Raw genomic sequence first — 15,114 nt, forward strand, 5'->3', positions numbered from 1 at the left:
TAGGTTCCTGATTCTTGTCTGTCAAACCTGACCCCGCCCCCTCATAATGCAGCATGGGCAAAAAATACCAGATTCGGTAGCTTCAGCTGAGAGAGCATACTCCTGTTGAGAAATATTTGGCTGATTAAACCAAAGGTGAGCGAACAAATGCGTGAGTTTATGTAATGCATGTTGTGTGTTTTTAGCGTAGGTCTGGTTGCAAACCTATACTCATGAATGCGGCTGTCAGAGACTGTTAGCAATCTGGACTCCTACATGCTAACCCACATTGCAGCGCTCAGGAAGGCAGGAGGTTGTCGCCACGTTAAGTTAGCTCGCTGGCTAAATTTGACTCCCCCGGCAACGTTACGCACTACTGTACAAAACGAGACGGACTTCAGAAGAGAGGCAATATACCGAAAAATAGAGTAGCGTAGTTGTTAAGCTAAGACATGTCTTCGTGTTTTAAAGCATTCAGGCCAAAAACTGCTGGGAGCGACAGTTAGCAAGCTAGCATGGAAGCTGAAATGACTGCCGCCGGAGTGCTGAGTCCAGATGGTTAACACAAGCTGTTCAAGCCTCAGCTATGTATACGCTTTATCAATTTAAATAATTATCTAAATAAATAAACTCTATAAACGACACGTTACTAGAATTAGTAAGCGAAGAGGATTGCTAAGCGAGCTTACTGTGGTGGCTTCTCAGCAGCAGTCATGTAACTTCAGTATTACAGATGAAATGAAAATTAAATGACACCAAACTTATGTAGCGCATAGGCCAGATAATTATATGATTTTTATTCTCACCTCTACTGTATTTTTACAGTAGTTGCACGTCAAAACAAATAGATTTATTTTTTACCACCAATGAAATATCTTTCACATGATCCAAAGATCACAAAAAATAGGAAAATATATATATAGATGGATATTAAAATTAAAACAAGGAGCACTTTACGCTCATTAATTTCTGTTAAACACGGGAAATTTCTAAGGTAATAATTTATTCAGCTAAAAGGTCTTTTACCATAGAACATTGCATTTTCACCAGATTTTGGTAAATGTAATTTATTATAATTATTATTATTGACTGGGGGTGTTGGGATAATATTAGTAATTTAATGTGATGCTGATGAATGAAATCAAGTTCCATTAACTGATGGTATGGTTGAGATTAGTTGCTTCTTGAGTTACAGTATCCATTAACGTTACAGCATTTTTAAATGTTGCTGAACTCAGTTGCAACTGGTTTACAGAAGGGCCTTTTTGATAATAGGACAGTTTTATTTTTAAAGCAGGGATTGTGTGACTTTGTACAATGACACAATTGTAGCTGAAGAGAATATGATGAGATTTTTACAGTCAGTTGCAACAAAATATTAAAAGAAGTGATAAAACTACAAATAGTAGGCTGGTTTGCCCACGGTGTGTGTGAATGGTAGCATAGTTAGTTTAACATGATATCTAAATGTGCAAGTGGATTATTTTAAACAGTAAAATCACTTTTCGCAGTGATTATGTTATAATTGAATTCCTCCTTATTTCTTCTGACCCATATGTTAAAATGTTTTGAAAGTCTAAATAAATGATACCCTGATCATGATTAAGACAGCTACAGTGACGTCATGTTCAATACATATTTGGGAAATCTTTTGCCTTTTTAACAGTTAAATAAATGTTAGTCAATCTACTTGCATCTGCTTGTCATTGAGCCAAAATGTCATGTTTTGTTATTCTACATATGTTTTACATTTTTTGATGGAATCTTGACCTTGGGTAGGCTTAAAAAAAAAACAAAAATCTTCTTAGATCTATTTTATTAGTTTTTTATATTTTAAGAAACCATTTTATTCACGTAATAATAAAAATTAAAATGAGTATTTTGTTACTGAGGAATGACATCCATAAATGTTAAGATTAAATCTCAGCCTTATCTCAGCTGCCCAGTCTGAGCGTAGTGGTTCAATGAGAAACAATGTGAAACAGCATAAAATGAAAATTACATTTCACTTTTACCCTTCAGTCTTCACAAATGTTTCTAAAATATGTAATTTTCTGCATCAGCAGTTTTTGTTTTTTTTTGTTTTGCTTTTTTAGATAATAGTGATTGATTTAAAAATTAACTCAAAAGATTTTAGTATAAAAATGAGGGGGTTTGTACTTCCATTCAGATTAAACTAATAGTCATCTTCAGATGATGCCTGGAATGGGGACAGTGTGTGTAAGCACATGTTTTTGTGATTGCAAAAACCTGTGTGTTTAATTCTTATACAAAGCCAAACTACATACTTGAATCAGAGTTGTTGCCACTTTGACATGAGTACATTTCATTTTCTATGCATGGTTGTTGCATTTTATTATTATTATTATTGTTATGATCAAGTTTAAACTCGCATATTGACCTAAAACTTTGGTAAAAATGCCAAAATGATAATACTAAATCACCTCTAATGTCGCTATTTTTGTGTAATGTAGTGCGCAATCGATCCCTTATTATGGATGGTAATGATTAAAACATCGATAACCAACAAGCACAAAGAATTGGACAAAAGCCTCATCCAATAAATTAATATATTCAATGTGAGCTGGTATTGAGATAATGAGATATTGAAACTCATTGTAGTGTCAATATATCATAGTTTAAAATGACTGATGCTGTAATTGGTTGTTTAATAGAACATGCATCATGTTCTTCTTCTGAACAATAAAATTAGCCAGTCTGATGGGTTTTCAATCCCCTTGATTGAAGCTAAAGGGTGAGGCTGACGGAGAGCGACGTTGTGATTAAGGGAAAAAGCAGAGATGGGATTAATTGTAACTGATATTGTCTCTGCAACAATCAGCGACGATATTAGGACTGTTTGCTTTCCTAATGTGATCATTGCCTACTGTTGAACGATTATCTTTTTTTCTTTTTCTTTTAAAGACAGCTTAAAGCTCTCACATGTCCAAGGCAAGTTTCTGGTCCATCACTACGTTGACTCTGAGACAAACTACTATGCATTAACACACAAACACACACACAAAGTCTTTAAAGATAGGTTAGAATAACAAGTTTACATGATGTAAATGTTGTTGGACTGTGGAGAACGTAAGTGTCCAAATGAAACCCTGTAGGACTTCGACAATCAAACTGGCACCCAATTCCTGTGAGGTACTTGTGCTAACGACGATTACCGCTCTGTCTGGTGTGTAGCTCCAAAAGTCTCTACACTGCCATGATGTATTGAGAGCTGTGTTTTAGTTCACATCAGCTTTCCTGCTTTTTTTTTGTAATAGTTCCCCACTCTGCAGTTACCTGGGTCCCCACGGGCTCCGTTCCTCTTACTTGTATCAGTATCAGCTGCATGGGAAGGTCAGGCTGTCCTTGTGCATACAGTGGACGATCAGCCCTCCTACTGCTTGATGACGCCACTGCCCACTCTAACGAGCACAATTTCTGTGTCTGTGTGTGCATCATCCGCACAAGGCACTTTTCACTTTGAGAGGTCTTCACCACATTTACGGGATCTCAGTGACACAGTCGAATAAATGAGAAAACAAAGGGTGCCTGGTTTTGTTTATTATAATTATTTTAGTTCTTGTAGTCTGAGAGCCGTAGCTTTAACATGTAGACTTTAAATGATCTTTTTAGTGCAACTATTTTGTTTTTCCTGAATCTGCAGGTGTTTTTCTTTTAAAATTTGAGATGGCAGCAGTGGTTTCTCGTTTTATTTTTATTTTAATTTGCACAAAAAATACTTGCAGCATGAAGCATGATGTGAAAACTTTCGCTTTACATGTTCAAGTTAGCGGGTGGAAGCATAAACATAACCTTATATTTATTACATGCATAATACAAACATTTAACAAATAGACCCATATTTAATCAGTAACCCATTAGTGAATAAACAATCATTATTTGTTTCAATTTCACCAAAAATCCAAACTAGCACTAATGACAAACATCAACAATAATTGTATAATAATATTGTATAATACTCATGTTTATATGGTAATTTGAACAGTTTTATGTTGGACATTTTAAAGTTCAATATTCAAATTAATCCTCAGTTTGACTCCACTTAATGATACTCAAAAGATATTTTCCAGTAGTTCTGAATTTGTATATTTTAAACTGTGAATTCCCCCCCCAACTGTAAATCCTCTCCTTAGTCTTGAACATTTTTTTTAACTGTTTAACTTTGGTTTTGTGAAGAATTAGAGCTGACCGTAGTTTCACTGTCAAAGAATTTTACAGTGCGTTAGTGATTTTCTAAATATTCGACCTTTATATTCTTGTTGTTCTTTTTTGTAGTGTTGTTAATACCTTTTGTGTGGTTTTGTAATTTTTGCCCCAGATCACTCTTTTCTAAAGACACTTAAATAAACATAACATTAAAAAAACTAGCGTAGATGTAAGTTGGCAGCCATAGTTTACACCTCGTGAAGAGCTGCAAATGCTCCTTGTTCTTCCTGCCACATGTTTGTAGCATCTGATTTCTGCTCTTACTATAGAGGACAGCTGTCAAGAGCCAGCTGGCTCTTCAGATCCGCTCGGCTTATCTCCTATAATAAACACTCCTTCTGCAGGTAGCCACTGAACTAAATCTAAACAGAAGTAGTGAGAGACAAATTTGGCTTCTGTTTCGACAGATTTATTTTTAAGCTCGAGTGAGATGCCTTTAAAAAGTGTTTACCTACTAAAACGATGCCACCTACTCTGATGCGATGCTGCTCTTGTTTCTTTGCAGTAATGTTCCAACGATGCCGATAGTAGACAAACTCAAGGAGGCGTTGAAACCCGGTCGGAAGGAGACGGGCGACGATGGCGACCTCAACAAGCTGCTGGCTTCTTCCGCCAAGAAGGTGCTTTTGCAGAAAATCGAGTTTGAGCCCGCCAGCAAGGGCTTCTCCTACCAGCTGGACAGCCTGAAGAACAAGTACGTGATCCTCAACCCCAGAAGCGAGGGCGCCGCGGGGCAGAAAGCCGCAGAGCCCGCTCAAATAAAGAGGCAAGGTGAGCTTTCAGACGCAGCGGAGGATTCTTTACAGTTTTCCATGTCTCCTGTTGTTTTAAGGTAATTGTTCTCAGAGTTCAGCTCTCGTGTCTTGTGTCGTTCTCCTCCATCAGCATCTGAAAATGTGATCAGCAGCCAGGGCGACGGGGTCCCGGCCCCGCAGAAAATGCTCTTTCCTGGCAACAAGCTCAATCTGAAGTGGGAGCGTGTGTACAGGGTGGGAGCTGGTCTTCACAACCTTGGAAACACCTGCTTCCTCAACTCCACCGTTCAGTGTCTCACCTACACCCCACCGCTCGCCAACTACCTGCTGTCAAAGGAGCACAGTAGGGCCTGTGAGTACCTGTGTCAGTTTGGGCATTGATTAGCTCGAAAAATGTTGTATATTGATACTTTTGCTGACATTTTCTTAAGCTTTTGTTGCAAACAAACTTGATTTTAAATGTATCTATGTGCTGTTATTGTTTCAGGCCACCAGTCAGGCTTCTGTATGATCTGTGTAATGCAGAACCATATCATCCAAGCCTTCGCCAACACTGGCAACGCCATTAAGCCCGTCTCCTTCATCAGGGACCTGAAAAGTAAGACTCCCCTTGGTAAACTCAGCAGGAGTCTCTCTGAGCAGCTCAGACATGCAGAGTGGAAAGTCTGACATGTGCTGAAACCCATTAGGAACTCCAGCACATTACCGGAGCTTTACATTGATGTGCTGTAGTTTCGCTGCAGCCTTGTGCCCTGCTTCCTCTGCTTTCTCCTTGTGCTGCTGCAACCTTGTCTCCGTCTTCTGCGCCTCCCTCCCTCCCCCTCTTTACCTCCTAACTCCCTCCTTCCCCAATGCCCTTTCTGTCTCCTTGTGACTGCAGGCTTAGAGGAGCTGCTTTAGCACAAAAATGTGCGAGCTACCTGCTTCTCCTCCCCTCCACCTGGACTCATACGTAGTTCCATTTATGTTTAGTTGCTGCCTTTAGAAAACTCCAATATGTGGTGAAAATAAATTTATGTCTCACATAGAATTAGCCTTAAAATGTAAATATGTCCCCGTTTTATTAGCTAAAAGCTGGAAAAGCACTCTGTAACTTGAGTTTTGCAGTATCTAATCTCAGTTACAACTCTACTCCCTGCTGATTTCATCCCTTCTCTACTATGAGTGCACAAGCTTGGCCATAAGTGCATTGTCTCTCATTTCCCACTCTGGTGTGACTCAGTTCTCCATCATTGAGTGATGTTGTAGTTCTGGGAATGTGGTGATGAACACATTATAAATCTGCCAGCTTAAAGTCTCCCATTTTTCAATTAGGAGACCACAGAAGGACAGAGATCTTGCGGCTACATTAGCGCTAATGCAGGATTTGTTGTGTGGACAAGATGCAAGTCTGTAGGAGCTACTGACATATGTTTATTTAACTTTTTTTTTGTAAGTAAAATCCCTAGTAAGGTTGATGAAACTGATGAAAGTGAATCTTATACATCACCAGTTGCATGGAAGTTCACTTTTACTTTAACATTATCAGAAACAATCAAAAATAAATATTTTTCTCTTAGTTTTAGGGCATAAAAATAGTTTTGCCTTTTAAAATATTTCGTGTCCTAATGGGACTTTTGTGATTGTCAAAAGTGTGTGCTTTGCTCTGGCACTGTGCTATTTTTCTAAATGTATCTTTCAGCAAAACAGTTACTTCTTGCACAGCCTGCTTTGCTTCCATTTATTCAGTGGCGAGTTACTACATGCAGGGAATCTTTCTTTTTTTTTTTTGACTCAACATTGCACACTGAGAAACAGCGATGTTTCCCAGTCTACCTAAATTATTTGTCGTGCTTATTGTTTAAAGAGGCAGAAAAGTAAGAAGCACTTCTGTTTCCCACAGAAATCGCTCGACATTTTCGCTTTGGAAGCCAAGAAGACGCCCATGAGTTCCTGCGCTACACCATTGACGCCATGCAGAAAGCCTGTCTCAATGGATACCCAAAGTACGTATTCTTATTGTTAAAGGTGTCTGGCTCTGAAAGCTGTTGTGTGGTTTACAGTTTGTTCCATTCCTGTTTTGTAGACTCGATAGACAAACTCAAGCCACAACACTGGTTCACCAGATCTTTGGAGGTTACCTCAGGTCAAGAGGTAGTGTTTTCTTCTTTCAGCTTTTATTTTCCACATAATATTTTTTTATTTTTTTATAAATCTTCATTCTTTATCAAATAGTTATCTGGATTTTCTGTGATAAACTGACCCAAAGTAGCTCAAAAATCATTTTCTATTGCATTTGCTTGTTGTCTTTTAGTGAAATGCTCCATCTGCAAAAGTGTCTCAGACACGTACGACCCTTACCTGGACATTGCCGTGGAGATCCGGGTTTGTTGCGTGATTTAATGAGACATTTATTTCCATGTAAATGAAACCGTTCGACGGCGTCACGGTAAATATGTGCGTTTGTATCTCCCAGCAAGCGGCAAACATAGTGCGAGCCCTGGAGCTGTTTGTCAAACCAGACGTTCTGAGTGGAGAGAATGCCTACATGTGTGCCAAGTGAGTGGCATTTATTCAGTCTGACGGCGTGCTTAAAAAATATATCTTTAGCTTGTGAAGAAATGCTAGGCTTCTGTTCTGAACATTTATTTCTGGAAAGAGGTGATGCTAAATGAGTTTTCGTCAGGTGCAAAAAGAAGGTGCCGGCCACCAAGCGCTTCACTGTCCACCGGACATCTAACGTCCTCACCCTCTCTCTGAAGAGATTTGCCAACTTCAGCGGAGGAAAAATAACAAAGGTTAACATCACTCTTTATTTAATTGATTTTTATTACTCTACTAGTGTAATACTCTTGTACTTATTGGAACTCCTACATATTGATGGATGGTCTTATTTCTTTAATTTTCTTCCTTTGTAGGACGTTGGTTATCCAGAATTTCTAAACATCCGCCCCTACATGTCTCAGAGCTCAGGCGACCCCGTTATGTACGGTCTATATGCTGTCTTGGTGCATTCTGGGTACAGCTGTCATGCTGGTCACTACTACTGCTACGTCAAGGTAAGCTTAAATATATGTATGTGCCATTCTGCTTTTATATTTAAGGAATTAATGTCTAGTGTAAGTTTAATCCTTCCTTTCCCTCCTCCAGGCGAGCAACGGGCAGTGGTACCAGATGAATGATTCAATGGTTCACTCCAGTAACATCAAAGTGGTTTTGAACCAGCAGGCTTACGTGCTTTTCTACTTGAGGTGAGACAGAGCAGAAACCGATCGAAACAGGTGCTTATACACACACCGGGGGCGGTGTTGAATTATCTCGCAATATCTTAAGGATCCCCGAGTCGAAGAAGAATGCAGACGGTCAGACCACCAAGCAGGGAATGTTGCATTCTGCGAAGAACAGCGCATCGTCCGAGCAGATAAAGAGAGCAAACTTGAACGGGCCGCTCTCTTCCCCACAAGTCGCCAAGGTGTCAAAAACATTTCGCGGCGTTATTGCCATCTGCCTCCTTTAAATTTCAGTGGATTCATTTCCTCTCAACCGACTCTCCTCCTCAGAAACTTGAGCCTGCACAGCTGCGCAAGATCCAGTCTATGGATGGCGGCCTGGGTCTGCCCGTTTCCAGGAACGGCGTGAACTCCCAGCCGCAGCCCAGGCTCTCCAGCTGGACGTCGTCGTCGTCCAATGGCACGCCAAAGGTGCCGGGCGGACCCACGGTCATAGAGGAGCCTTTCAAGAAGGTGAAGAAGCCCTCTCCTCAGAGCCAGGCGCAGTCCCGCAGCACCACGCCCACGCCTTCCAGCAACGGAGTCACGAGGGCAGAGGGGGACAAAAAACAAAGCGGCGAGGGCAGAGGGATGGCAGCATCTACCTCATTCAAGTCTTTGTCGGACTCTTCCTCTGCTGACACGACTGACTCAAAGGTACAATAGCCACTGAAAATGTAGTCATGTTGAGGTAGAGCTTAAGAATATATGAAAATACTGTGAAAGTGATAATATTGGTAAATATTGCCACAATGACATTTTGTCTATAGCATTTTGGACAGTGTTGAGACCCCATCCAGTTGGCTAAATATCACATTAGTATGAACAATGCAAAGTTCAGAACACTTGACATGCATGAGTCAACAATTATCGCCCTCTAAGCTATCCATACATTGCTGCAACTAACTATCATTTGAGTAATTGATTATTTTATTGATTATTTTAATGATTAATTGGATTGGCACATTTCTGTTTTTTTTTTTTGTTTTGTTTTGTTTTTTTTATTTAACTGCTTAAGCCTTTGCATACAATATTACAGACGTACATTGCAAAATGCAAATAAACAAGTAATTAAATAAGAAAATTAACATGTTATTGGCTAAAGTGCCATAACAAAGCATTCCTTTGATCATTTGTAGTTAAGGGTGCTTCTGTAGTTTAAAAAAAAAGAAGCTTATCAATACAGTGTATGTCTAAGGTGCTTAATGGCAGAAATGTTTTTTTTTTTTTTTTTACAGAACTTGAACAAGGTGAAGCCTAAACCACTTTAGTTCTAGATAGAACATGTTTTCAAAAATATATTTTTTATTTTTTTTCTTACTTCTCCGTTTTGTTTCTTAAGCAGTTGGCCTTTTTTATGGTCCAGTTAACAACTAATCGATTACTCGTTTAGTTGATATTACTCTGATAAATGATTAATCTGATTAATCATTTCACTCCTTCTCCAAACAGTCTTTTTCTATATGAATATTGCAGATACTGACATTGCAAGGACAGATATAAAGATAAAAAGAGGGCTTTAGCTATGTGCAAAATTATTAATTCCTTGTTTCTCCTTTTAGCTTTTACCTCCATCAAAGAACTTGCAAATATTTTTCCCTTTTTTTGCTTATTCCAGTTGAGAATCTTTCGAAAGACTTAAATAGTTCAGACTCTGTCAGTTTGGATTGATGGATATTAATTTTTTATTTGTTTTTGTATATAGTAAAATGGATGAAAGAGAACAGTGCAGCAATACTTTTGTGTGACATTAAGGAAAATGCAAGACTACCCGCATCTTTGTTTTGCCAGGAGTCCGTTGGTCCAAAAAGCGAGCCGGTAAGAGAGACGCCCTCCACGCCTCGGAAAGGCTCCAGCAGCTTGGCCTCTCCGGCCCGGAGCGTGGAGCGCTCTCAGAGCACAGAGGAACAGAAGACGGCCAAGTTGAAACCCCCTGCGCTCAACAACATCACATCTGAGGCCACCAGCATCATGTCACCACCGCCTGCCAAGAAACTGGCTCTCTCAGCCAAGAAGGTGAGTCTTCTATGATCCCTGAGCATGATTACAGGCAAATATTCAAGTTTTTTTTTTTCTATTTTGTGTAATAATTGATTTTGCTTGCTGTATCTGTCTAATCAACCATGTTAGATTTTCTCTTCTTTTTCTTTAGCTCCCCTTTTTTTCTAACCATTTCTAATTCTTCTCTGCCACACCCTTTCTTCCTGGCATTCTTCCCGCCATCTTGTCTCTTCCACACCCGTCTTCCTGATATGATTTTTCTTCCTTTTTTTTTTTTTTGTCACATTCATGGCTATTTTTCTTTAGACCACCAAGTTTTTATTTATGTCAATAACTGCAGGCTTACAGTCAGAGTCTGAGCAACATTGATGCTCTGCGCCATTCGCCAAAGCAGCTGCCCACCGACCCTAAACATCAAAATCAACTTAAATCCCCAGCCGTCGCCTCAGCCCATCACACTGACAGGTATATTAAAATCCGCATTTTTGTTTCAGTTCCCACGTGTCTTGTTCCGGGACTTACATTTGTTCATTATATTTCTTTTTCCCCCCAGAGTTAGTCCATTTAATCCACTTAAAGCCCAGTTATCACCTTTTTCCCACTCGTGTGGACCTCATAAGCAGCCACTTTTCTCCACACTGCAAAAACCAAAAGCCAGCCTTTCTCACAAAACCAATGGCCTTCACAGTCCAAACCCAACGAGCCCCAAGTCTTCCAGCAACCTCGGCCCCGCAGCTCAAGAGCCAGACCTCAACCCTCTGGCTCAAAACGTCAGCCCAAAGAAGAAGAAAAAGAAGAGGAAAAGGCGACACTCCGAGGTGGAGGATGATAAAGAGACACTTCCATCCTCAGCTCCTTCCACACAGTCCAGCCCCACAGAGTTGGCGCAAGAGAAGAATGGCAAGAAGAAGAAAAAGAAGAAGAAAAAGCGGAAACTCGAAGGGGACGATGGGGAAAAAACTGAAGAGAGGGAGTTCGTCCAGTCACATTTGGATGTATCGAATCAAGAGGAGGATTGGTGTCAGAGCGGCTTATGGAGCCTCACGCCTCATTCAGATGCAGAGCCGTCAGATCAGAAACCACAGGAAGCTGAATCTGTGAGGAAAAAAAAGAAAAAGAAGAAAACGATTGAACAGGAGGCGTCTCTGCAGGAAATAAACTCCAGATGGCCCACATCAGAAAGGTGGGTGCAAATTTATAAATTTAAATGATCTCTTTTTTTTTTTTTTTTTTTTATAGCATTTCCATATCAAACTGTCAGCTTGATCAGCCACTTTGGCTTCTAGCAAGCTCTAAGCACTTGCTTAAAGCTTTGAGACTTCCAGCAAAGTTTCGTTTTGTGAAACGGATCCCGTGTGATTTATGTTTCATTACTCAGCTCTTCATAAAGTGCTGCACATCAGTTGCTCGTCTTTATAAATGTTTAATTTGCTCTGCCTTACAAACTTGGAGTCGATTCAGACGCATCCCTCCCATCTGCTTTAAGGAATTCCTAAATTCCTGTGTGCTCCAACAGGGATCCGGAGACGAAAACTGCAGACATCTGTCACGATGCAGAAGATTTAATAAAGGTGAACAATAAATTGACTATAAAGAAGAAAAAGAAGAAGCTAAAAGAAGAGCAGCGAGGAGCGAGAAAATGCTCTGAAGATGAGTCAGCAGAAGAACCTGCCTCCACAAAGTTCTCCACAGAGGACAGAAAAGTTGGCAAAGAAAGCACAGGTGAGCTATTTATGACAGAAGTCCTCAGTTAAGCTTCTCAGTTGCACAACGTAATGATTCATTTTATGCCACATTTTTTATTTCATCATTTAAACAATCAATTTTCCTTAAATAAAAAAGCTTCAGTAATGCACTTATTTTTATATTTACAAGAAAAATAGCCCAAATATTCACAGTGTCAGCTTAAGATGAGACTGAACTGAAAATAAAGATAAATAGGTCTTGGTTCAGACATGAAAGTGTTTCCAAAGGGCAAAAAAAACCTGCTTATATCTCACTTTTTTTTTTTATTTGAAGTGGCTAAAAAATAATTAATGTGAATAAGAAAGCAACTACACTCATGTGTATCTAAAAATATTAATGTCGACAAATTATTGTTGTTTATTTATCAACTGCTAATTGGAGCTGTAATTACAAATTTAGACGTAGATATATCTGGTTTTGTTTTTTGTTTTTTTTTACAATTGATTGTGAGTGGATATATTGTGCTGCACCATTTATCCAAAATGTTCAAAGATAATAAACACAGTTGGTTTGGTGACTCAGTATTGCACCAGAAGTCAATAACATGCATTTTACCGGTCAGTGCCTCGTCTGACTTCCCTCTTTCTCTCTGATGATGATGATAAGCCTCGGTGGTCGTGTGGGACAGCCAGGTGAGGGACGGCTACAAACGCAGCAAGGCTCCAGCGGCCGAAGGAAGCGCTCCGGCGAACACCTCGAACCACGTCGTTCCTGCGGGCTGGGACGGGAAAAAGAGCAGCGGCGTTGTGGAAGAGCTTCTCAAGAACTCCACAAACAAAGCCTATGGAGCCAACGGTGTGTAAACCCGAAGTCACAGTGTTTGGAAATAAAAATTTGGAATGCTTTAACAAGTCGGTGTGTTTTTCGCTCCAGTCCTCGGCTGGGATGGCGAAGTCTCTGCTGTCAGCAGGGATGCGATTGAAGATGTCCGCAGTGCAATGTATGACACGGTGATTGATGAGTGGGATGAGGACTTTGACAGAGGAAAGGTGAGGAAAGAATTGAGGGAAACCAGTGTTGTGCATTGGCTCTTAAAAGTGCACACACACCCCGCCATGTTTATGATTCTTAAAATAAATAAAAAAATGACCAACCTTTTCCATCTTTAATGTGACACATACACCATATAGTTTAATTGAAAAACAAGTCAGTCTTAGTTGGGTGTTAAGACCTCCTTTTTTTATAATTTTTTTATTAAATGCTCAGGTGAAGAAAGTTAAGAACTACAAAAGAGAGAAGTGGAGGAGCAGCAGCAGCAGCATCTTCCAGAAGATCCAGGACAGGCGAAACAAGTGGTCGGTAACACCCGGAGCGAAACGAGTTTTCGGAGTGCGACGCTGAGGTCTCGCCTACGGGAAAGCTGGACAAGCCACACTGTAAACCAAACGTCTGTTCCTCCTCTTTCTCCTGTTTTCATCTTTGCTGTGCTGAAGACCGTTTCCCCAATTTAGAACAATTTGTGCCATAAGCCATCCCCACTGATGGTCTGACCAGCCCAAAAGTATGAAATATGAAAGTGTTGCCTTTGTTGGCTCATTAACAACGTAAAAAAAAAAATCCTCATATATCTGTGTCACTTTAATTGCTAAGTGTCCATATTCTTTAAGCTTTAGTTGCTGTGTTAAAACTGCTCTGAAATGAAATAAACACCGTATAAATATGAGGAGTTCACTGTAACACTTTGGCTGTCTTGTGTCCGACTTTGACGCGGTTTCTGCAGGCATAAGGGCTCTCAAGTTTAGACAGTAAAGAAGTGACCTTTGTTTTAACCTTCCTCCTTGATATATTCTAAACCAAATTATTCAGGCATTTAAGTGTTTTAATTTAATTATATATATATATATATATATATATATATATATATATATATAACATATTCCCCAAATGGTTTTAAGTTGGTGATGTCTGTCTTTTTTTTTTTTATTATTATTATTTTGGACCAAATTTTGCCTGCTCATTGGTAAAATAATGGTTGAAATTGCCAGGTTTTTTTGTATATATGCATGACTGAACAAGGTTTGTGTTTTTTTTTTTTTTTATCAGTTTAATTTTTTTTTCTAAAACTGAGCATCTCAGTTGTTTGTCCGGAGGCCTCGTGTGTGGAAATGGAACCTTCTCATTCTCTACAACAACTCTCCCACAATAAGTATCACTTTTGTATTTTATTTTAGAGACTGCATCAGAATTGGATGTGATCGTTTCTTTTTATCTCTATGCAATTTTTGTGACCATCACGCCAGTCATGTAAAAACTGGGGCTGAGACTCAGGAACCCGGACCTCATGTATCCCATGTCAACCCTGTGTCCAGATCCACCTGCCTTCTTCCTTCCTCCTCCTGTTTCATTTCAGCGCAACCATTCTACCTGGACCACCACATTTGCATCCTGTACATCTTGTAGAAACTGTTTTATACAAACGATTTCAAATTAGGGTACTGTCGGGGAGGGGGGCACAAACGCGTAGAAAAACCTGTTCTATCAAAACGCTTTGCCAACGTAGAAGACTGTACAGTCCGTCTTGTGCTACCTGTATTACCCTTAAATGCTGTAAAGATTTGCCCATGCATTTCTTTTCATTTTAGAGATGTTGCCTTGAATTGGCTACAACACCTATAGGATTTAATGTTATAAATATCTAATTTAAAGAACAAAAGAAAGATCTTTAATGTGCTAATACTCAGTTGATGGATGTTGACTTGAGAATTTACCTGCAACGTGTTTGTGTATAAGACTTGCCTGTTTTCATGCAAGTTCTCCTCTGTCACTGTAGTCTGTATACAGAGCAGGAGAGGTTGAAGCGGTCTTAACTTCTGTAGGACATTTTTTTTGTCAACTGTGAAATCATAATGTAGGCTATGACTCTCAAAGAGGCACAGAGGAACGTTTAGCGTGAATGTTTGCAACAATTCTGTGTTTTGCACCGTAAATTTTTTTCTGACCAGGAACGGGAACTTTCATACTGAAAGAAGCTCTTACCACAATACATTTAAGTAAAAAGGTGCAATAAAGTTGTGACTTTTGTGAGTTGTTTTTTTTATTATTTATTTTTTATTTCTATTAATACATCGAAATATTACATATTTATAGCTTGCATACATACAGTCTTGATTTTTTTTTTTCTTGACTAATTTAGTTTTACAGTACTGTCACCATGTTTT

At 39.4% G+C, this 15,114-nt stretch overlaps 1 protein-coding gene across 1 annotated transcript; it reads left to right on the forward strand.

Moving 5' to 3' along the window:
- Positions 1-14: 14 nt before the first annotated feature.
- Positions 15-14,980, forward strand: usp36 (ubiquitin specific peptidase 36). The gene is made up of 20 exons (XM_014990887.2): positions 15-135; positions 4,712-4,977; positions 5,092-5,313; positions 5,449-5,559; positions 6,844-6,946; positions 7,027-7,094; positions 7,255-7,325; positions 7,417-7,499; positions 7,627-7,738; positions 7,859-7,999; positions 8,091-8,191; positions 8,274-8,412; positions 8,501-8,866; positions 10,001-10,225; positions 10,551-10,675; positions 10,764-11,393; positions 11,727-11,932; positions 12,563-12,751; positions 12,830-12,945; positions 13,163-14,980. Exons 2-20 carry the CDS (start codon positions 4,725-4,727, stop codon positions 13,295-13,297), a joined length of 3,396 nt encoding a protein of 1,131 aa, XP_014846373.2. The 5' UTR covers positions 15-135; positions 4,712-4,724; the 3' UTR covers positions 13,298-14,980.
- Positions 14,981-15,114: the final 134 nt, after the last annotated feature.

Source organism: Poecilia mexicana, unplaced genomic scaffold (assembly GCF_051168715.1).
Source record: "Poecilia mexicana isolate PSO_F unplaced genomic scaffold, ASM5116871v1 scaffold_8, whole genome shotgun sequence".
NCBI lineage: Eukaryota > Metazoa > Chordata > Actinopteri > Cyprinodontiformes > Poeciliidae > Poecilia > Poecilia mexicana.